Below are 22,478 nucleotides of genomic sequence, written 5' to 3'. Positions count from 1 at the left end.
TCCCTGTGCCATGGTACGCGGAGAGGACAACCCAACAGGGCACCTCAAGTCAGCCCTACTCAGTGCACCATGCTCAGGGCAGTTAGTGCACCATGGAGTGGAGTGAGAGCAAGTGCTTGGGGGTGTGAAGGTGGCAAGGTCCCTTTCTATCCCCGCACACCCCATCCCCAGGAACAAGAGGCTGATGTAGCCCCAGCAAGGGCAGGAAAGCCGATGGGGAAAGGTGCAGGAGGAGTGGCAGGAACTGGACAGCGAGGAGCTGGCAGAAAACAAGAGTAGGACCAGCAAATAGCTGGAGATGAATAATACAGATGAGGAAGACAGGCTGGGAAGGAGGGAAGGTAGGGATGCGCGTTGGAAGATGGCAGCTGGAGCAGGGACTCGGCCCTGCAGGGTGCCGCAAAGGGCATGAGGCAGCCTGCTGCCAGCCCGTGGGCCTCGGCATGACGGGAGAACAGCAGGACAGGAGACGAGAGGGATGCCACCGCTGTGATGGGGTAGGGACACAGGCACCGGGGCGTGCTGAGGAGGGCTGTGCAGCGCTGGCCATGGATATCAGGCATAGCAGAAAGCAGGAAGGATGCTGCTGCCGGCGCCAAGGACAAGCTCGGGAGTAGGAACCGCCACATCTCCGGGTGACGAAGATCAGCAGACCCGGAAAGCAGTCACACCACTGCCAGCGCGGAAAAGAGAGCCAAGGGAATGGGTGACAGGCAGCGGGAACAGCGCTGTCGGAGCCGAGAGGGGCCCGAGCTGCAGGAGCAGGATTTCACTGCTGGCAAGGGCCGGGGCTGAGCATGGCTGGGAGCAGGGTGGAGCGGCCTGGGCGGCCAGAGCAGGCCTGACGATGCTGACATCTAGCCATCAGGAGAGGGTCCCTGGCTGCATCCCGGCTTCCCACTTCAGAAGTTTCCAGCCCCTTCCCTCTCAACAAGTTTCCCAGCCGAGTGCCCTTCCACCTGCCGTGACCTGCTCCCTGCACCTTCTTCACCACCCTCCCTAGCCTACCTGCCCAGCCTGTTATAGCCACGCTGCCCTGCCAGCATGCACTGTCCTCAGCCATCTCCAGCTCTGGTGGTGGAGATCACCACAGCTGAGCTAGTACTTGCGTCCCAGTCCCCGCTGCACCCGTCCTCTGCATGCTGCAGCATAGTCCTTGAGGGGGGATGCTGGGCAGAGCTGGCAGGTGTTGTTACAGAGACCAAGTCCTCCCGCCTGGCTCTGAAGTTTAGCCACTGTGCAAGAGCTCCAGGATCAGCAAACTCTGTCAGGCAGGAGCCCAGGGCTGTGTTCCCCTGAGAGCGGGGAGAAGTCAAGCCCGGTGGAGAGATCATCACTTGCCAGTAAGCCCACGCAGGCACATCCAAACTAGCCAGCCAAACCGATCCCGTCGGTCCCCCCGACATTGCCCCGTCACGCCAGGGCCAGCCGGGCTCCTACCTTCACTGGTGGTGGCGGAAATGCAGGCAGCCAAGGTGACGATGATGGAGAGCGAGGACGTCAGATCTCCCTGTGCCCATGCCATGGTCTGGCTGGGCCACCAGGCGTGGGACAGGGCTGCCCCTCTCGTCCCGGCACCTTTTGCGAGTGAGTGCCCGGAGCTACGGCGCACGCCGGCTAATGCAAAGGCACTTTGCGCACATTGCTCGCATCCACACAGGCAAGCGGCTCGGCGGGGAGGGAGCAGCCTGCCCGTCATTGCTTGCAAGCCAATTGGATTGGCGGGCTCTGCAGCGAGCCCCCCTTCCCGCTCCACTCACGCACGCTGTACCCAGCCGGAGCATCCGGACCGTGGGCTCCCGCTCCCCCCTGATAGCCTCCCCCCCCCTCTCGTGCTGCTTTGCTGCCGGTTAAACTGCCCCCGCAGCTTCTTTTGCTCCCCGTCCCTCTTTGCGCTAAAGCTCTCGTCAGGCTGCTGTGAAAGCCAAACTTCCAGCCCCAGCTTCTGACACTGTGTCTTGGAGGCTGCAGTGGTGCTCCCTGTCCCGACAGGGCCCTCAGGAAGAGGTGGAAGAGGCATCCTCAGCCTCTTCTCCCGGGCCTCCTCCCCTGGACAACAACGGAGGAGCTGCAGAGGAGGAAAAGCTCTGAGGTTTGTCCGCTGGTCAACAGAGAGCGAGCTTGGTTGGGGTCAAGCACGAAGGGAGATGGGTTTGCTCTTCATTGCGCTGGTCTCTTGCAGCAATGCTCCCATCCTGGTACACCTAGAGGAGGGTTTGTTAGGAAAATCCCTTGCCTGTGTTCTCCTTGCCTGTCTGGGGCCAAAGGAGACAGCAAACAGCACCTTGGGGCCTCCAGTGCCACCTTGTCCTGGGGCAGACACCCTCCTCCGCTCACCCCTGAGCTGGGCCAGCGGGAGCAGGGGATAACATGGCTGGGGCTGACAACATCCAGCCTGTCTCAGCCTGCTTCCAGCTGCACTGGGCCGTCTGAGCTAAGGGCTGGCCCGTTCCAAAGCAGCACTCACAAGGGCATGGACACAAGGTGATTCTCGTGGCGAAGCAAGACCAGATGCTGAGCCAAGGGGCTCCAGGATGGGGGGACCGGGTTGTCTCCACAGCACTGAGCATCCACCCCACTGCTCTGTGGGAAGGCGTCTGCATCCTCCTTGTCTGGAGCTGCCAATATTGCCGATCGGGGTGAGTACCTTGCTCAGCATTAAACACTCGGCATCTGTCAACAGACCGCGGGCAGCTGCCACTGCTGTTTCCCCGTCTAAGCGCTGAACGATCTCTAATACCTGCCTGCGATCACCACAGATGCTGACTCCTACCTATGCTGTTCGCGTTGATTTTATTCGATCTCTAACGCACTCACAATAAGAGGGTGGATATGTGACAGCAGCCATCCGCTGCCCTTCACATCTCCTCCCAGGCAAGATGCTCGTGGGAGCGCAGACCTTTCTCACTGTTGAGTGTGGGGCCAGGTCTGGCTGATCCCTTGATAAAAACTCACCCCATATCTGTAGGTTTGCCTGAGCTAGCTCTGAGGATGGAGGAGTTTCAGGGGGAATGATACGTCCTGCATCCAACCTGCTGGGCCAGGCTCATCCCACCCTGGATCTTGTCATGCTCCTTGGAGGTGCTGCATCCTGCTCTGGATACCCCATGGCAGCAAAGCCCGGTGCTGCCAATGGTTTCCTATGAACCCAAGAGAGAAGGGCTCCCTGCCAAGGAGGTACCTGCCTGTCTCACAGTGGCAACAATTCCCTATTCAGAGCAACCACGGATTGCGTGTGCAGGGGCATTTCCACGACACTCATCACCAGGACCTGGGAACAGCCCAGGGTATCGGATCGCTCCAGCTTTTTTGCTCTCTCCCTACCCAGGAAGCTGTCCGCCTGGAGACAACACTGGAGATCCTGTCATCAGCGGTATCGTGGGATGGGCTTTCAGAGCGAGTCCGTGCGTTGAGACGACATGGCCTCAGGAAGGCACTGTGCTCTAATGGTGCTCCAGGTACCAAGGAGCTCTTGAGGCTGGGAGTGGGCAGCTGCAGCCACAGCATGGTCTTTGTAACTAACCTTGGAGCAGAGAGGTCTGGGCTGGACCTTGTCCTGCCAGCCCCTTGTTACCACATTGCTGCTCCATCTCAGCAAGCTCCTTCCATTGAAAGGACTTGTCATAGCTAGGTGCTGGATCCCTCTCTGCCATCCAGTGCCCAGGAAGAGCCAGGCATGCCTGAGGGACCCCTTGCACCATTCACACTGCTCCCATCTCAGTCCTGAGCTCTGGAAATTAATTTCCCAGGAAGCAGAAGCCAGATCTGGCCTTGCAGACTCTGAAGGCTGCCCACTCCTTGAATGATGGTCTAACCTGTGGGGTTAACACCAAAGATCTCCAGTCCAGCTCAGATACACATATACAATGTTGTCCCAGCCCCAGGTGTTTCAGAAAAGTGGGTCCTCCAAGAAGCTCTTGCAGAGGTGCCTGTGGCTACTACTTATTGCACCTGCACATGCCTTTTGGCCTTGCCATTATCCGGGATTGTAAAGAAGCTGGTGTGGTTGGACCCCATTAAAAGACAAAGAGCGGCATTGCAGGAGCCAGGACTCAGTGACCCCAAAACTATACTCAGAGTTCCTCCCAGGCTGCCAGCCCTGGGGAGGAGAGGTTTGCACATATCAATGTGGTGGTGGTTTCACCAGATCTTTGGTTTTGTACTCTGGATGTGCTCAGCATGTATAAATCTGCACGGGAGCCTAGATGCTGGGCACTGTCAGGAGTGTACGAGTTTATACAAGGTGTGAATGCACGTGCAAGGAGCTGCTGATGCTGATGCCCTTATCATATCAGGAGAACAAGAGACCCACATGAAGCTGCGACACAGTCCAGAGGCATCCTTGGGGAACCTCTGAGCAAGGACTCAGAGTAGAAAGCATGTCTGTCGCCTGCTCTGGCCCCCATCCCTTACTGCGCTCCGGGCAAGGCGTATTCCCTGGCTGGCATCTCACCCGATGATGAGGGTTTGGATGCATGTGGGCGAGAGCTGAGAAGCCCAAGCCAGAGCATGGGCCACGCAGCCCACGTACCAGACACCAGGAAGGCATCATGCCAGGATCCCGGGCCCTTCTCCCCATCTGCATCCCTCCTCCCTGCTCCTAATTGCTTTTCCCTAGCTGTGAGCTGGTCAGAGTCTGCCCCACATCCGCCAGCAGCCTCTCCCCATCTCACTGCAGCCTCTCTCTCCTCAGCAAGTCTCTTGTCATTGCCAGATTCTTTAGACATGGCCCCGCACCTGGCTGTCACAGAGATGGGGAGGATATTTATAGATGCCACGGAGGGAGGAAAGCACAGTTGAAGCAGAGAGAAGGGGATGCACCAACAGAATGGGGGAGCCAAGCCAGGCTATACTCCCTTTAGCAAGACTCAGGTTAGGCTGAGCTCCCCATGCATTTACCAGGGAGACCACCACCTCCTGGTGGTGCTCCCTGCCCAGTCCCACCTCCCTGGTGGGAATCGCTAACCCTCAGGGAAGAGCAGCCAAGATAAAAGTGGGCACTGCCCTTTGCACCCAGCTGCATGGCCATCACACCTCAGCAAGGCCTGCAAGAGTAGATCTGCCCTCTCTGGACACCTGGTCTAGCAGGGAGAGTAGCTCTGTCTCCATCCTTATGTTCTTGCTACTTTATGGCCCATTTTGGATCAGGAAAGTGTGGGAGCAAGGGAAAGTGTCTATGCACTTCTGCTCTCCTGTAGCATTTGCAGAGCTGGGCATCTCCAAAATGCATGTTGGTGTAGGCAGAGCGGGTAACAGAGGCATTAAGTGAACAGCACCATCTTTAGTGGCTCCATGCCACCAGCAGACCAAGAACCCCCTCTTGCTCCCTGCCCCCCAAGAAAGGGGATGCTCAGAGCTGGGAGCAGAGATGGGCTGTAGGTCTCTAGACCCCTGTGATGCTTGCCTGTCAGTCTATCCTCTGTTGTACATCCCTCTCCTGGGAGGACAAGTACCAAGACATGCACCTCTCTTGAGCCCAGATGGCCCCATGAAGTTCAATTCATCCCTGTCTCACTCAGGGCATCTGCAGGAGGAGGACAAGGATGGGATGAGGGTGTCTCGTGCACGAGCAGTGCTGCACAGAGAGCTAGGAACTCCCTGGCCAAGCTGTAGTCCCTTGTGGATGGGGGAAGGACATGAGGTCTCTGCCCCAGAGATGGCCACATGCAACGTCCCCTCCAGCTCTTGCACAGGCAACACTCCCAACCTGGAGAATATTTTAAAGCTGGGGTTGACTGAACAAGCTGGTGCCATGCCACTGGCTCCTACTGCCTTCATCCCCCCTGCTTGTGCCCTTCTGCCATGGCCTTCCCAGCAAAACTCCAGCATGTAGCTGGACAGAACACAGGAAGCTGGACCCTGCCACCCCATGTGGCAAAAAAATCACTGAAAGTATCTGGGTTGTATCAGGCCTAGGACAGATGAGGAGAGACCTTGAAGTTACCCTTTGCCATATGAGATACCTAAAGCTACCCTTCTCTAGGGTGTGTATAAATGTGGGTATAAATGCTAGCTGGGAGGTATCCCAAAATGGGATAACATGGTTAACACAGTCTTGGGGACTCTCTCCCTGAGAGCCTCCTGTTCCTTCATAGCTCAGTATCCCAGTGCCTCAAGTTAGTGGCCCCACCTTCCTGAGGAGGCAAAGTTGTAGTGTCCAAGCATTTGGGACCAAAACCGTCATCTTTTGCAGCTGGAAAAATGAAATTTTTGCCCCCAGATGCCAAACACTTGCTCTTCTTGCTCGGCCATAAAGTCAAACACCACAGGGAAGGCATCTCACTGCCTTCCTGCCTTCTCAGGTACCTTCACTGCTCTCTTTTCCCTACAGAAGATCTGTGTTTTTTCCCTCCTGGATGTATCATACTTAGCACCCTTGCACATGGTGAAACCACCATATTTCACAGCGTGCTGTGGCTGAAAAAAAAAAAAAAAAAAAAAAAAAAAAAAAAACTCACCTGCAGTGTGGCTGCAGCCATCACTTCCTTTTTGATTACACCACGCGGGTACCCTGCTCCTTCCACGAACGTCACCAGAGAGTGGCCAGCCCCTTGGCATCCGTCATTACAGGGCATGACTACGGAGGCCTCTTTCCAGGCCCGTGGCCAGCTGAGCAATCAGTGCCCGATTAATTCAGGTCAGGACTGGGGAGGCCTGGTAAGCTTCTCTTCCTTGTCATTATCAGAAATGCTGTGTATTAATATCCTTTATATTAAAAAAAAAAATCTTATCATAATTTTGCCTCATTGAAGGAGCTGGTTTGGAATTGGAATTCAGACAAACATAAGCCAGGAGCACTGGCTGCAGAAGGGGAGAGTTTAAGAAAGGCCTTTTGGTAATATCCATCGTTCCCTTATCAGTGAGGATATTAAACGTATTGAAATGCTAAACAGCTCTTTAATGGCTGTCTCTGATTTTCATTAAACAAGCCGAGGATGAGCAGGAGGGAAGGGGATGCAGTACTGTTCTCTCTCTAAGAAATTCTGATTGCTGGATATTAATGGTATTAATGTTCTTTTATCCAAGAATGCCTGGGTTGTGCTTGCCTTTTTCAGTCTTGCTAAAGTGGAACTAAGTTCCTGCTCCCTAAGGTGGGCACATTATTGCTGTTAAGCTGTTAGAGAAAGGGGTTTTCTGGCAATGCAAAGCAAGGGCCTCCTAGAGGCCTTTTTTTTTGGTGCTGGCACCTCCAAGCCCTAGCACCTCCCTGCTGCCCAAAAGGACCCGTGTGTTCATGCCTCAGCGGGGCAACACAGTCCTGAGAAGTCCTGCTGGAGCAAACAGCAATCTGCCACTTGGGTATCACAACGAGCAGATGGACAAGGGCTAATCCTCTTGCACATGTGTTGAACCCTCTCTCCACAGCACCATCACCATGGGGAGAGGCTGCAGGGACTCAGCTGAGCGGAGAGCATGTCCTCAGGCATTGCCTGCAAGTGTGGGAATAGCCTAGCACAGCCCTCATCCCAAGGGACAGTGCGCGATGAGCTGCACCTTTGAAGTGGGCACAGCAGGAAGACCTGAGCAGCCACAGGTACCTCCAAAAATGCATCTGTCCATTTCTCTGAAGCCTCCCTCTGCCTCCAGGGCTCTGCTAACCTCAGGGATCATCCCTTAGCTTCCTAAACGGGGCCACTGTTCTGGGAAGCACTGGAGAAAAATCACTGTAGCACCTCACACCGCAGCGTGGGCACACAGAAGGGCTGGGGCACACGTGGCGGTGGCTGGCCCGTACTCACGGCTCTGACACCAGGAGAAAGGCTGTGACAGCCTCCCCTGGATTGCCTTGCAGAGAGCCCAAACGATGCTTTACTGGCTGACGAATCCAAGAGGCAACACAGTCAAGTCCAAGCACTTCAAAGACTCATCAGGAAACAAAACACACAAATAGGGTGCTAAAATGACATGAGAGCCACAAATATACTTTGCTGCTCTTAATGCATCTCCTTCGCCTTCCGTTTCTTAACCTCGGCATGCACATGGCTCTGTTCTGCACGGCTGCAGAGGCCAAGGGCTTTGCTGTTATATTCATACGCCTCCAGGAGCCGGGGCTTGAAAGTATCCAAAAATATCACAAGGCTGCCCATGGTTTTGTGAGAGTCAGCAGCCACAGAGGAAGACCATACTAAGCAGTGGACGTGACCAGCTGGCTGAAGTCCCCTCTCCCCATCCGAAGCACACGCGTTCAGCAATGAAAGGGATACAGAGACAGCCCCAGCACTCTCCTGGGAAAGGCTGATACAAGCAAACAAAAATTAGCTGGAGCTAATAAAACGGGGGCTGCAACTAGCCCAGGCAGCACGGCATGTATTTAATCCCAGTCTCCAGAGCACAGCGGCTCTGATATTGCCAGAGGGAACAGCTTTGTGGGCTAAGCAGGTGGTTAGAAATGTGTTGACTTCCTGAAACCACAGGGACCCTGCAGGACAGCTCAGCCCACAACCAAATTCACAGCCCCACCATTCGTGGGACTCTGGTGCCTTCCTGCTCTGAGGCTTCTCTCATATTTCTCAAATTCATCTTGTGCTTCTTTCCTCCTCACCCCTCCGTTCTTGTTTTTTCTTTCTCTTCCGTAACTTGTACTCTCCCATCTCCCAGGCTTTACCTACATGGGCAGATGAGCTGTTTCATTTCTGCCAGATGGTGATGGTACCTCCATCCCCTGCCACCCATCACCTCTTCCTCTGTTTGCAGCCATTTCACAGTAGGTCACTGCCCCCCAGCCCCCAACACCTTAATTTAGGTACACGGGCAGGTTTTGAGTATCTGCAGTTAGGTGAATCCTTTTCAGCTGTGCCTTATTCTGTCTCAGCCCCATCAGCTTGCAGGAAGAGGATAAGATCTGCTGCTGCCTCTGAAACCAGTTTAGACACCACTGGGTCTGGAGTAACAGCAATTTGTTATGTGACACCAGCCTCATCTTACCCCAGCTGGCACCATCAGTCCTCTCAGGTAGCAACCAGTCAAGTGCTGTCCAAGGCATCCAAAGACCGTGTGAACTGTGTCATGGTGTGCAAATCTTCCATAGGATAAGAGGGCCACCTCCATGCCTATTTCTTATCAGGGCTCCCGGGCCAAAAGTCTAAGCCTCTGTCTGCGTACCAGAGGTGAGCCTGAAAGCAAAGAAGAATAAACTACCTCAGCCACCTCCAGCCTCTCTCCGAAGCACCTTACAGAGAGTCTCACCACCCTCAGCCATGCTCTGCCTCCGCTATCCCAAGCAAAAGCTCTCTGCTTGGTCCAAAAATTCTAGTGCCAATGTCTCAGTCACGAGATGGGCAGGAAAAAGCTCCAGCCCCTTGTCTCAGGCATCCTTCACGTTACAGACAAAATACGCTGATAACTGCCTAAATGGTCGGCTTTATTTCAAGTGCTTTGTTTCTGCTGGAAGTGGAAATCTCAGAGAGACTTAATTATAGAGCTGGGCAGACGCAGGCATAATCCTTTTGAAAGCTTACAATGAGACTTGCTCCAAAATTAATTGTGATGCTGCAAAATACCAAACAAAGCTCCATTTAAAATTGGGTGAGTGATCAGGGAACAATAGCTAAACAAATGGGAACACCCACAGCCACTTCAGAGCTCAGCCAGGGTTGACTCTCTGCGAAGAGGGGCACTGGGTGAGGAAGAGCTGCTGGTGCAACTGCTCCTTGCTAGAGGTACCTGGATCTCGCTTGTCTGGAGTACACGCTGACAGCGTTGGGACATGTCTCCTGCCATGCTTCAGGGAATTTGGGAACAAGCCACCGATATGCAGAGATGGGACTGACAATGGCAAAGAACAATCCCAAACCAAGATTTTCTCCTCTGGTTTGGGTTGCATGCCCTGGGATCCCCAGCTGCAGTTTTAGCTTTAATATCTCCTCTTTCCGCCGGTGAAGTTCAGTTATGTGACGGACTGTGCCACCAGCTGGAACCATTTATCACACAGTATAGGCCTTGGTGTGAGCAGTTTGGAGCCAAAATCCTGCCTGGGAGCTGTATTCCTTTGCGTGGGATGCTATTGTAGGACTATTTAAGGAGAGATGGAGCCACAGACCCAGCTCTGGCTATAAAACAAAGTTATATATAACTTGGTTACCTTGGGTAACCTTGTAGAATTACAGGCTAATTTCTTCAAACATCCACTTCTCCACCTTATTTCACTGAGATTTAACTCTCTGTGAAGTGTGAGGGCTCAGTGAAAAGCCCTTCGTGAGTTCAAAGGTCAGTAGAAGATGAACAAACAAATTGAAATTTTGTAAAGGGCTTATATTTAATTAATATTGTCTCAGGAACTAATTAACAGATTCACTTGGAAATTGTCAGAAATATAATTTATGTTTCAAGGGTAAATGGCGAAGGGTCAGAGAGGACATACTGTATAATTCACATGGAAAGAAGGGCTCAGATCCAGGAATCAGCCATAACCAAATCTATGCTGGGGCAGTGCTCTGGGAAGGACTGTGCGTTACCGTGCTGTTACTGCGGTCAGAGGCAGTGGAGAAGCTGGTTCCCTCCCCCAGAGCCCACCTAGCTCACAGGGTCAACTCAAAGCACTTTGCTGTTTCCAAAAGTCAGTGGAAGAAAACCTAGATTGCACGGAGAAACAAGAAGCTGTTTAACATGGTTACTGACCTATGGAGGCGTCAACACCGGCAGCATACATCATCTTTGGCCTGCTCTAGGTACCAATCCATGGACTCGTTAGTTAAACCAGCCACAGCGCTGCTCAAGCATCTCACCGTTCAGCGTTTGGTTTTCAGCTTCTCCCCTGGCTTCCCTCCTGGCAAGTCTTCAAGTCTGTGTGATCCCACACAGACCTCCGTGCGGGAATATGCTAAAATGTGTTACTGATGCTGCTTGTTCATTCGAAGACAGTGCTCATCAGCAGGCAGGTCAGGAGCAAGAGATCGCACTGCCACATCCTGATATCATGTTTCCCCACTCTACAATTTCAAATATCACAAGACTTTTGGAGTCCTTGACATGGACAACACTTCTTTGTCCTCTGGTTCAGGGCCTTTGGGATGAATAGAAGTCTCATGACTTCAGAATGGAGCTTCATCAAAATCCCAATATTATAAGGCCTGAAACAAGTGCCTGGGAATGGAAAGGATTAGCTGTCTCTAATTTTCAGATATATCCATTTCTTACAATGCTTTCTCCATTCTGTCTTTGGAAACACTCTCTCCTATGAGGCAAAATCAGAACAGCTCCAAAGGGAGCTGAGTCACTTCAGCATCTCCATGCATTGTTCTTCTCCCAAGTACCCTGTCCTGAAGACATTACAGTAAAACTCCTTGGGCATCGCTACCAGCTCCTGTGTAGGCTATTGTATTTTCCAAATTCACATGTGGCACCAGGTACTGGCAAGAGACTAGCCAAGGTTTTGGTCGGACCACATGGCTTTCTCCTGCTTGGGCATCTCAGCCCTTCAAGGAACCTCCCCGAGGATCACATCTTCCTTTCCAAACCACCTTTAAAAATACTTCTAACCAAGCTAATCATTGAGGTCCCTAAAAGTGTGTCTCAAGGTGTCCCCAGACAGGGTTTGGGCACTAGGGTTGCTTTTGAAGGAAGTTCTGCTGCAAGGTCCACTTGTCCTGACTGAAACCTTCACGGGCGGAACAGCAGACTCCATGCACCTTGACTATTTCATCTGGCCACCTGGAAGGAAATCCTCTAATGTCTTCACCTCCTTTGGTCCCCCAAGTACAGCACTCACATTTTGGGATGCTTGGCTGGGTGATGGTGCTGGTACAAACAGGCTCTTCTCTGGTCAATGGCGTGCTCAGCTCACATACATATGCAGCAAAGAGAAATCTGTTCAACACTGTCAGATGTAGCTCCTTTTGTAGAGATATACATGCTCAAAACAAAGCATATTTCCTTGGCCTTGGGATTCAGAGACCATTTGCCTTCTGCTGCAGCGCTGTCCTTCATGCCTTTGAACAGTTCATCTGAATTAATAGCATGGTTACCTTCTTTTTTATCCATCCCATGCATCTGCTAGTGCCTGCAAACTCCTGCATTTCCTGTATTTCTCCAATACTCACTCCCATTTGACTGCTTATCACAGCACCTGCAGCTTCTAGGTGCTGTTTTGGCTTCATTCCTGCTTTCAGATCTGTTCTCAACTCTGTTGTGGGTCACTCTGGTGGTGTCAAGTGTTTTCAATCATGTCAATGAAGGCTATATGCTACCTACCCTTCAAAGTCATAACTTTAGACTGGGTGACTTCTCCTGCTTGACAAATTCTAATTGCATTGCCTAGAGCTAACACTGCAACTAGAGCTCACTATCTCTTTCGCTCTCTCTTTCTCTCTCAGTTGCCTCTTCTTCAGCCACAGATCAGTCACAAGCTCTTCGGTAATTTCTCTTTCTTTTAATACACTCTGATTAAAAGCATGTCTTCTGTATGGTCCATTTTTCCATGGTGATCCTGTATGCCTCAGATTTCTGTGATGTACTTTTGTAATTAGCTTCCTCATCCTGAGTCAACTGAAAGCTGTTACAGAAATCAGATCAAATGTTTCCAACTCGCCAGTGTCAAAAATAAGGCAACTTCCTTAACACCTTCCTTTTTACTGCAACCTATTGCATACAGGTGTAGTGAGAAAAGCTACTTGAACTTCCTTCACTGTGCTGGAGAAGTTCAGCTCTGGAGGAGCTTTTGGCATCCTTCAATCCCCAGTCTGCTCATAATCAGCAGTAGGATCAGGGCAAGAGGAAAAGAGCTACTTCTGTTATACAGAGGTGCAAGTGGCTAGCAAACTCACCTGGCATGTGGGATACAAGGACCACACCTTCCCCTACTTCAGAGGCTTAAAATCCAGCATTTTGCCTCACCAGACTGTGCCCTAACCATTAGCCAGAGAGATCAGGTCAGATCCCTGAACACAAAGCCTGTTGCAGCTGCACAGCCACATACAGGGCTTAGAAAGGCAAATTTTATTCTGGGGAGGTTCATGAGAGGTCGGGCATGGATATCAAACTCTGAAGCAAGATCTGAATCTGGGATCGTACAGAGGAGATGCGCCTCAACCTTAGAGAGGGTAGAAATTTTGGCTCCACAGCTTTTTCCAAGCTCCAGAAGACTCCAGCTGCTCTGTATGCATTATACCATGAGCCATGGACCAGGGAAGTGGATTGCACAAACAGAGCTGGTATTGCAGTGACAAAATCCCCTTGAAGATGTGTATCTACACAGCTGAGGTGCTTGAAAGTGAAGGATAACAAGCTCTAACCAGCCAACTAAAAGTTGCATCTCTGCTTACATGGGATGTTCAGTCTTTAACAGCAGAAATCCCTATAACATGTCCCAGTCAGGGGTTTCCAAACCATTTTTTCTCCTCTAGCCGGCAGAAAATGCTGCTGCTCCAGGAACTTTTTAAAAAAGTGATGGAAGGACCAAGTGCACCAAACAGGAAGCTACCTGAGCTGACCATGGGGTTGGAGAGTCCTGCTATCTGCTCCCAAAGACTTTGCAAGTATATCAGATGCAGCAGAAGAGGGGAGCGGAGGACATCCCACTTCCAGGGGTGGCAAATATCCTACAGCCTGGGATCAAACCCGGCACAGAGGGAATTGCACCAGAGCCTGCCACGCAGGAAACAGTCTCTTGAATGGCTAGGCTCTCACTTGAGGCGATAAGCTCTAAACCTACAATGGAAACGTTTTTTCTGTCTAAAACGTTTAGCAAGTAAAAATCAGAGGTGCGTGTCATCAGGGAAAGGCTTAGAAGTCAATGGGTGAAGTCAAGGACTGGGCGAGGAAAAATCTACACGGGCCAGATGGATCTATCATTAATCACAGCTTCCTTCCCTCCAGCAGAGTTGACGCCAACATTTCCTCACTGCTGTCATCCCAGGTAGCACGAAAGCACTGCAATGGGTGTTATTGTGCTTGGGGATGGCAAAAAACCAAACAGCTTCAGACAGAAGTCAGAACTGAAATTTGGGATCAGTATGACTATCCCTGAAGCTCTGGGATTATCTCCTCTAGTCTCTCTCACTTCAGCATAAATTTGGCGACCTTTTCACTGAAGGTATCCTCTGCTCTGGAGGGGAGCAAGGACAGGGCTCCCTGAGGGACAGGGACTGCTGTGATCCTTTGGAGACACTTCCCTGCTTTTATGATCACCAGAAAGCTTGGATGCTGGAAGCATGGCTCAGAGCAAAATGTTTTTGGAAAACTGAGATCCTTGGCAAGCAAAGAAGGCTGATGTTGGGAGGAGAAAGCAGCACATCAGACAGGCTGGATTTGCTAAGAGTTGGGTCATGGTTAGCTGAGACCTGCCTTGGGTTCTGGATCAACTTATAACCTCTCCGCACACATGGGCCCAGCAAGGCAGCAGGTCCTGGGCCCAAGTGAGACATGAACAAGCTTTTCAAGCAGTAGGATGTCCTAACCCCCATATCCCCTTCGTCATGAACAGGCTGTCAGGCTTTCGTTGGAAAGGTCATAGCTTGGCAGACGTAGCAGGCCCAGGCGGCAGAGGTGGGTGGTCAGACCCCCAGGGATGGCCTGACAGACAGGGCCTGGAGCTGATGCACCAGCCAGATCCCCCCGAAGCATCCACCAGGGCTGTATCGGGGGCTGCAAGTGCTGCCCTTGCCCATCACGAGGCCAGGGAGGGCCTGCTATGGGCTGTCAGCATCTTGTCAAGGCAGAGCACGGGGGCAGGAGGGTCTGCTGGGGGCAATGCCAGCCAGCCTGATCTGACCATGTGTATGCTAACAGCAAGACAAGGTCCTCCGGGATCTACAGAGAGGACAGAGTGCAGAGCATGACCAGGACAGAGGTGCACCCAAAGGTCCTGGGACGTGATTGTGTGCCCTGCTGCCTTGCAAGTCTTCCAATCCCATCTGCTGCATGCTGCAGAGCTGGGAGCATCCGCCTGCCTTCTCACCGTCTTCCTCACGTGCAGATATCCAATGTTCTGGCTCAGCATCAATCCATAGGTGGGTTTGCTTGAGGTGTTGCCAGCTGCCTGCTTGCCCCAGCCCCAGAGACAACCCAGGAACTCCAGCCCTGGTAGGAAGTGTCCCTTTGAAGAGGACTGGTCTCTGGCTCAGGTTAGGGAGTTATTACTCCCCTGTGCTTTTTGCTGCTCCAGTCAGTGCTGGAGAAGATAATTGCTAGTGATAATTTATTCATTACGGGCTTCTTTAACCCGTTTAGTCTGCCTAAGCCTGGCTCTAATTAGAAGACAAGGACCAAGCTGCCTCTCCTAGGTGGCCTCTTCCCCCAGAGAGACTTTTCCATTAGCAATGCCCCCTTCTAAGCAGAGAAGGAGACTGCAGGGCCATTGCCCTCTCCTGCAACCTAGCATTGTGGTGCTGATGGTTTGGAGAGAGTAGGAATCTGGTTTCATCCAAGGACCCATCCAATTTCATTGCAGAGGGATCCATAGCTGCGCTGGGGCTTGCAAAAAGATGCAGGCCCTCCGTTGACGTGGTTGGCACCTGACTCAGGCGTGCCGTGGTGGAGCAGGGGCCACAGGGCTACCCGTGAGCCTGCCCGCTTGTGGGCAGCCCACAGCTTCGCGTGAGGCCACTGCAGCGCAGCCCGGCCCTGAGCAAACTGCACACAGCTGCTCCGTGACTGCCAGGCCTCCCGCTGGGCACCAATCTTCATCTCTTTGAAATACACATTAAAATACATGAGCCACACTCTCTGGCCAGGGCTCCCAGCACTGGATAATTGCTTCTTAAGTGCTTTCTAAATGCAAACCGCATGTCACTCTTACCACCACTGCCACCTCCCCTGCACCCAGCCTTTGATCTTCTGCATGTCCTGACAATATTGCAATTACCCCGTCAGTGTCAGGAGGTGGAGGCACTCGCGGCCGGAAAGCATGGGGATGAGCTGGACTGCTGAGTCCTGTCCTCCCCGATCGATGCATCTAGCTGTCCTGCAAGGGTCCTTCGCGCTCCATCCCGGCCAACCCCCCAGCACAGCGGTGGATCTGGAATAGCACTCAGGGAGGTGCAGGAGAGGGCAGCTGGTGCAAGAGCTCCTTGGCTGAAGAGATGATGTGCAGCAGGCTGCGGCTGGCTAGCTAATGAAATGCATCGCCTTGCATCGCCTGCTGCATGAATCTTGCTGGAGATAGATGCTCTCCTTCCCCCATGGCAGGGCACCTGCAATGTCCACGGCCTTTAAAACTCGACCTCACCTGAGTTCACTGCTCTCATACCCTCTCTCCTGTGGCCCTCAAGGTTTTAAAGATGCTGAAACGCAAAAATCATTCATTTAATCCCAAGCTGACTTCTTTGTGACTTTTTTGATCTCTGTGAAATATTGGGGGGAGGGAGGAAGTCCCCATTATTCTGGACTAATCTCAGATGTTCATTTAAAAGCACCGTTTTCAGAACTGGCAGAAAAGCTGAACTCTGATTCACCCGTCTCATCCCGGGGAGACGCGTCTTTGAATCCGTCACGCCAGCAGTCGGTGACACTTCCCCGAAACTCGCCCCAAGCTTTCCTCGAGCATCGCTCTTCCGAGGAGGCGGGTTGCCAGCGTGGGCCCGACCCGGTGACGTGCCGGTGGGGAGGTGGCAGCGTGCAGCCAGCCTGACCCCGTTGCTGCCGCCCTGACCAGGACAACGCAGGGCTGCGGGGCGGAGAAGATGTTTCACACCGGGCCGAGACGACAAGGCAGTATTGTTTAGCAGAGCATGGCTGGGAAAACCTTAGGGGAAGCTTAGGGCATGCAGGGAGGAGGAGCAGCCCTGAGGTCTTTTCCATCCCCACCTGCTCCGTCTGGTCCAAACGCGGGAACGGGGAGGCCAGGGTGCCGTCGCTCCCCAGCAGGAGACACCGATTGTGATGGAAATACCGTGCAAAACGCCTCCCCAGCAGCACGAGAACCCTTTGGACCATCACGCTAGCAGCCCCAGGAAAAAAAAAAATCCTAATTAAGCTCTGCAGGTGCAGTGCACATCACTCACAGACCACAGCAGCACTGAAAGCATTGCCACGAACGGCCGGGCAGGGGAAAAAAAATCACTGCTGCTCCCTGAGTTATCAGCACACAAGTGCAGCCTCCGGAGGGGACTGCGTGGGGGGGGGTAGGGCTGGGGACCAGCTCCTCCAGCAGCCTGCTATCGACTTCCAGTCTGCCCAGTGTGCCTGGCAGAGCACCCTGCCCCCCCCCCACCCCATCCCCTAGGGAGAAGGCACAGAGACCTGACAGCTTCCCACTCCCCCGGGGCAGGACAGACCACGTCTTGAAGCCTCGAGGGCTCCAGGGAGCCACACCGTTTGCTAATGCTGGGGAAGGTGACAGCAGGGACATGCAAAGAGATGGTCTTGATATCTTTTTTTTTTTTTCCCCTCATCCATTTTGAGTGGATACCTCACTTCTGATCGTTCCTAAATCTTACGAGTATGATCTGACTATTTCTGCCTGCAGCACACCCCTGTCTGAGCCCCTGAGCAACTCAGCTCCCCAGCATCCAGCTCTGTGGCCACCCACCACCTTCAATTTACAGCACCCAACAACTTCTCAAGCAGGATTTGCCTGTTTCCAGAGCCCTTCGCCCACTCACATGTGCACCGAGTTACCAATGCTCGAGTGGGGCCCGCAGAGGAACCCATTTGAAAACAACCCAGCTTGGATTCAGTGCCCCAGGGGCGAGATGTGGAGGAGAGGGAATCGGCAGCTTGTCGAAGCCAAGGTGGGAGCACGCCGATCCCCATGGCTACCGGCCCTGACTGCGTTCGCCACGTGCCGTGACCCGCTCCGCACAACGCCGGAGGAAAACACCGAGGCAGGCTGCGGAGGGCTCACCGCCGCTTTGGGGAGCAAGCAGGGTAGATCAGATCCTGCCTTGCTGGACGCTGTAGTGAAGGTGGAGGGAGATGGAGACAGATGCAAACTGCTCCAGCAGAAAAGAGATGGCAATCCGGCCTCTCCGCTTCCTGCAGCCTTGAGTCCCACGGATGGATCACTTGAATCGCTCCGCTAGAAACTCCTTCCTGGCAGTGGTGGATGTGTCTGCCCTGGCTCGTTCATTATTATCTCCATTGCACTGTGTTCGCTCTCATTCACCCCTCTCAGACTAAATAACTCCTTTCTTCTCTCTCCTCATGTGGAAATCCTTCCCCACCCATTATCGTTTCCATGATTTCATTTTTCGCTTGTGTCCTCTGTGACGAGACTCCAGAACGTGGCTGTTACCTGTGCATCTCCGGGCACGTGGCACACCTTCCTTCATGCTGGCGTGTCTTGTCTTAATGCATGTGGAAAAACTCATTTCCTCCCATTTAATGGAGATGCCAGTCCCCTGCAAAAGCTCTCTGCTGCAGTTCCCAGGCCATGTGCCGATACAGGGATATCTCTCCCTAACACCAAGGAAAGAGATTGCAGGGGTCTTGTTCCTGACCTCAGATGATCCTCTGCTCTGCCCTGCAGTACCTTCTGCAATTTCTGTCTTTGCATCCTCCCATGCTAGAAAAGGAAGATGATACACCACGCGCCTCTGCCATGTTCCCCACAAACTCTCCTCCTAGCTCTCAAAATTCATCAGAGCAGCAGCTCACAAGCATTTCCTTTGGTGGGTGATGTACAGCGCCATGCCGGGAATAATGCTTTCTTCAGGTTAGACTCATGTTGCTTGCATCAGACACGCTCCATACTCAGTGGAGCAGTGTCTGGAGTCATCTCCACTCCAAGGCAACATCTTTCTCCTGTGTGATATAGCAGGGGGCTTTCCCCAGCTGCATGCAGCCTGGCCATTTGTAGAGTCAGCTGCTTGCAGAGCTAAACAAACACTCAGACTGGCATATTCCTGATAAGGCTTTTTTTTTTTTTTTTTTTTTCTTCTTTTCTGCAAAACAATGTCACACTTCTTATCTGACATGAATCCACAGTGTTGCTCCAGTAGTTCTCCAAAGCAGTAATTTAACCCCAGACACATTGGTGTGAACTCAGGTAATTATATCCGGAGCTGAGTTTAGCTCTGTAAGGTCTGTAGGTGTTACAGGTGCTCTGTCTCAGCAAGGTTAGTGGGATTAGATACATCATCCTCCCATGAGACGCTAGCTCAGTCATGGAATATAAATCAGCCTTTTCTCTAGGCTGAAATGTCACCTTTTTCACACGACCCCCAGAGCACGGTGCAAAGCTTTGCATCACATTTCCCCTTTGACTAACCAAAGCATTAGCATTTGCAGCTGGTCTTTGGGGTCTTCCGGTTCATGGTCGGCCGATTATTGAGGTTGCTCTCCGGGTCGTCACCATGTTTCACCCCAATCCCTCAGCCCCACCAGGAGAGCCCACAGACAGTGGGGCTCACAGAGGCTCCCCTCTTTTGCTGCTGCTGCTGGGCAAAACTGAGAGGAAGGAAAGCATGGGGTTAACCCTTTAGACCCCGGTGCACCCCCACAGAACCAGGTCAGGTAAGGAGAGCACCCTCATTAGCCAGCCACAGCAGGGAGGAAGAGCTGGCCTCGGGGGCAGTGCAGGGATCAAAGGACAGATCCTGCAAGGAGGTCCTTTTTGGCACTTACCAGTGATAGATAGGCCTAACACATGCCCTGCATCTCCTCGTGATGGGAACAACCCAGATGACTGAGCTACTTGCACCCCAGTCCCTCAGCCTGCAAGCATCACTCATCATACCTGGGTGAAGGTGTTCCATACCTTGGGACAGAAGCACCCTGTGGTCACCAGGGTGAGTGTGACAGGGCAGTGACATCCACCTTAGCGTCCTTCTCAAACCTCAGCACATCCCACGAGCCCCAGTCTGTCTGGCAGGAGACCTTCCTGCCGGAAAGAAAATCTGCTCCTTTCCCGGGCCCCAGTAGAGAAATGGGAATTTCCCAGGGTCGGGGACAAAAGGATGGACAGGGAACGGGGACATCAGCATTGTGCACAGGGCCGGGGCAAATTTTAGGGCTGAGCTCTCCATGTCTAATGGAAAGAGATGCCTCCCCACACAGGCTGTTCCACCGCAGCGGGGACAAACTCGAATACACTCCGAGGGAAGCACACAGATGCCAGTATAATTAGCCACAAAATAGACTTTTCAGTATCACACAATGACAAAGAAAAATAAAAAAAAAAAAAGGCCTGCATGCTGATAATTCCTCAATGCGCCTCAGTGACAAGGAACTGGGACAGACCTGAGCTTTCACTGAGCCAGAGGAAAATGTATTTTTAAAAAGCAGATTATCTGGTTAAACAGAGGGCAGGGGGCTGAGCTGAGAGATAATGGGGGTGTCTGTGACAGCTTTATTAGGAAGTGCCTAATGTCGGAGTGATTTCACGGCGGATCTCAGAGTGACGGGCTGACTCCAGGAGCTTAGGTCTCTGCCTGCGGAGCCTCAGCAACACTGTCAGAGGGCTTAGACGACAACTGACCCCGGCTCTGTGCTGCGGGAGACAATAAAAGCGGCAGGGAATCTGCATTCCCGTCGCCCACCTCGCAGGGGGGTCGCGAGGCTGTATTTATTAGTGCACGGAGCCGGTACGAGGAGCGCGGGCTGAGGCGGGATGGGGGAAGCGCCGTGTTCGTTAGCAGTCATTAGCAGTAAGATTAATGCTGCTAACCTGAAACGAGGGGCATACACGGAAGTGTAGGGCGGTGTCATTCCTTCTACCATCGGTCATGGCAGCCCTGACCCCAGGAACTTCAGGGCCCAGCGGATTCACCATCCAATCTCCCTGTTGCCCACGGATGCCTTCCAGGATACTCTCACCTGCCTGCTCTCCGTGTCTTTTTTGCAGGGTTTCCTGGTTGCTCCTTTCTCAGGGAGGACTCCTTCGCCTTGTTGTCTTCCAAGACGGTGCAAAGATCTCAGCAAAGCTGGCAGGGGAGCAATGTGGCTGAGCTAAGCCAAGGATGGTCCTCATTGCATCTCCAGGACCTTCTGCACCCTCACCCCACAGCCAATATCAACTTCAGCTCCGGGGGCCTGCAGGGTGGGCTGCCAACCCCTTCGGCAATATGGCATGCCCCACACCAGCACCTCCTGACACTGATCCCTGCACTGTTGGGCTCCCAAAGGTTTGGCAGTGCGCAGATCCAGGGTGCACAGGCAGGACTTCCAAAGGTGGGGGCATATGCATGGGCCCACTTTCCTTCTCCAGACTTTTCTGCCAGTTCTAGACTGGCCTCCATCTTCAGTGTGGGATGGAGCACTGGAGGGATGCTCATCATTAAGAGACCTAAACTGGGAACATCCCACTCCCGGAGACTGGCTAGCAGCACAGAAGTCCTACAGGGTACTAGAGAGCAAGCATGAAACGGGGATTGCCAGCATGATGCCTGGCGTAGGCCTCCGGGAACAGCTGTAATCAGGAGCAAGGGGCATACGAAACAGTCTCTAATCCCAGATTTTCCATCAACTGAGCAGGTCCTGGTCAGGTTGCCTGGGGCTCACTGTGGGATTGACAGACACTCTCCCACCGCCCTGAAGGCCCAGATGGCTGGAGCAGCCCCGAGTGGATTTCCTCATCCGGGCCGAGGCTTCCCTGTGTGAGGAGGGCAAGCTCTGATGCTGAGGACCGGCGTTTTGCACAGCCCTGTGCAACCCAGGCCATGGCTCCATCCGTGGGCATCAGATGGAGGATGCAAATCCGGGTCTCTGAGAACAAAAGACCAGGGCGCCTCTGCCCCCAAAGCTGCTGGCTCAGCATGATGGGGCTCCCCGAGGCGCAGGGGAGCCAGCAATGAAGCTGTCTCTGACAAGGGAAACTAAAGACATAAGCGGGAGCATGAAATTGCTGGTGACAACCATAGCAGGAGCAGCTCCAGGCAGGAGATGGGGGAGCGGGAGCTGCGCCGCACGTCCACCTGGGACGCTTTGCAGCCTTTGTAAAGAGAAATGCAGCGGGGTGAAGGACAAACCAGCACGGCTCCCCGCTTGCACGGGGGACCGGCACCCCTCGCGGCAAGCAGAGAGATGGGGATCAGCCAGATGAGGGGTTCTGTGCTGGGGATCGCAGCTCCGAGGGTGGGGGCTTGCAAGAGCAAAGCAGAGTTCGTGGGGGCAGGTTTTCCCAGATAAGCCCAAAGCCTGCCTGCTGTTTTCCCCTGCTACAAGAGCTCATCTCCAGGCTCCTGGCCTGGGCAGCCAGCTCAGATAGAAAATACTTGCTAATTTTCCCGTGAAAATGTTTTCTGCGCCATTATCAGTTTAACCCAGATTGCCTGAGCCATTACACAGCTTTGTCAAAACCCCCTGGAGCTGCCGAGCAAGCTGTGCGTGCTGGCAGGGCCTGCTGCCCGGGGCCCCTGCCCGCAGCACCCTGCCCCGGCGCGCCGCCCAGCCCGCCGCGCTCCTCTCCCCGTCTCCTCCGCGTCTCCTCCCTGCCTTGCAGCTCTTTATTCCCCCTCTGCGCACATGTGCGCAAGTGCACCAGAATTTAGCCACCCTCTCTTTCAACTTTTCCCCTCTCTCTTCCCCCCTCCCTCCCTGTAACAAATCGGTGAAAAGAGGGAAGAGAGGAGGCTCCAATGACAGATGGAGCCAGTGCTATCATC

General features: G+C 53.2%; 1 protein-coding gene across 1 annotated transcript in view; it reads right to left on the bottom strand.

Annotated features, from left to right (window-relative positions):
• EPHA8 (EPH receptor A8) overlaps positions 1-1,552 on the bottom strand; it is a 49,930-nt gene extending 48,378 nt beyond the window's left edge. The window contains exon 1 of the mRNA XM_062593601.1: positions 1,441-1,552. Coding sequence (XP_062449585.1) covers positions 1,441-1,525 — 85 coding nt within the window. The 5' untranslated portion in view covers positions 1,526-1,552. The remainder of the gene's footprint in view (positions 1-1,440) is intronic.
• Positions 1,553-22,478: the final 20,926 nt, after the last annotated feature.

This window comes from Rhea pennata, chromosome 22 (genome assembly GCF_028389875.1).
Source record: "Rhea pennata isolate bPtePen1 chromosome 22, bPtePen1.pri, whole genome shotgun sequence".
NCBI classification, from domain to species: domain Eukaryota; kingdom Metazoa; phylum Chordata; class Aves; order Rheiformes; family Rheidae; genus Rhea; species Rhea pennata.
The sequence above is the reverse complement of the archived record's forward strand: the minus strand, read 5'-3'. Positions and strand labels throughout refer to the sequence as shown.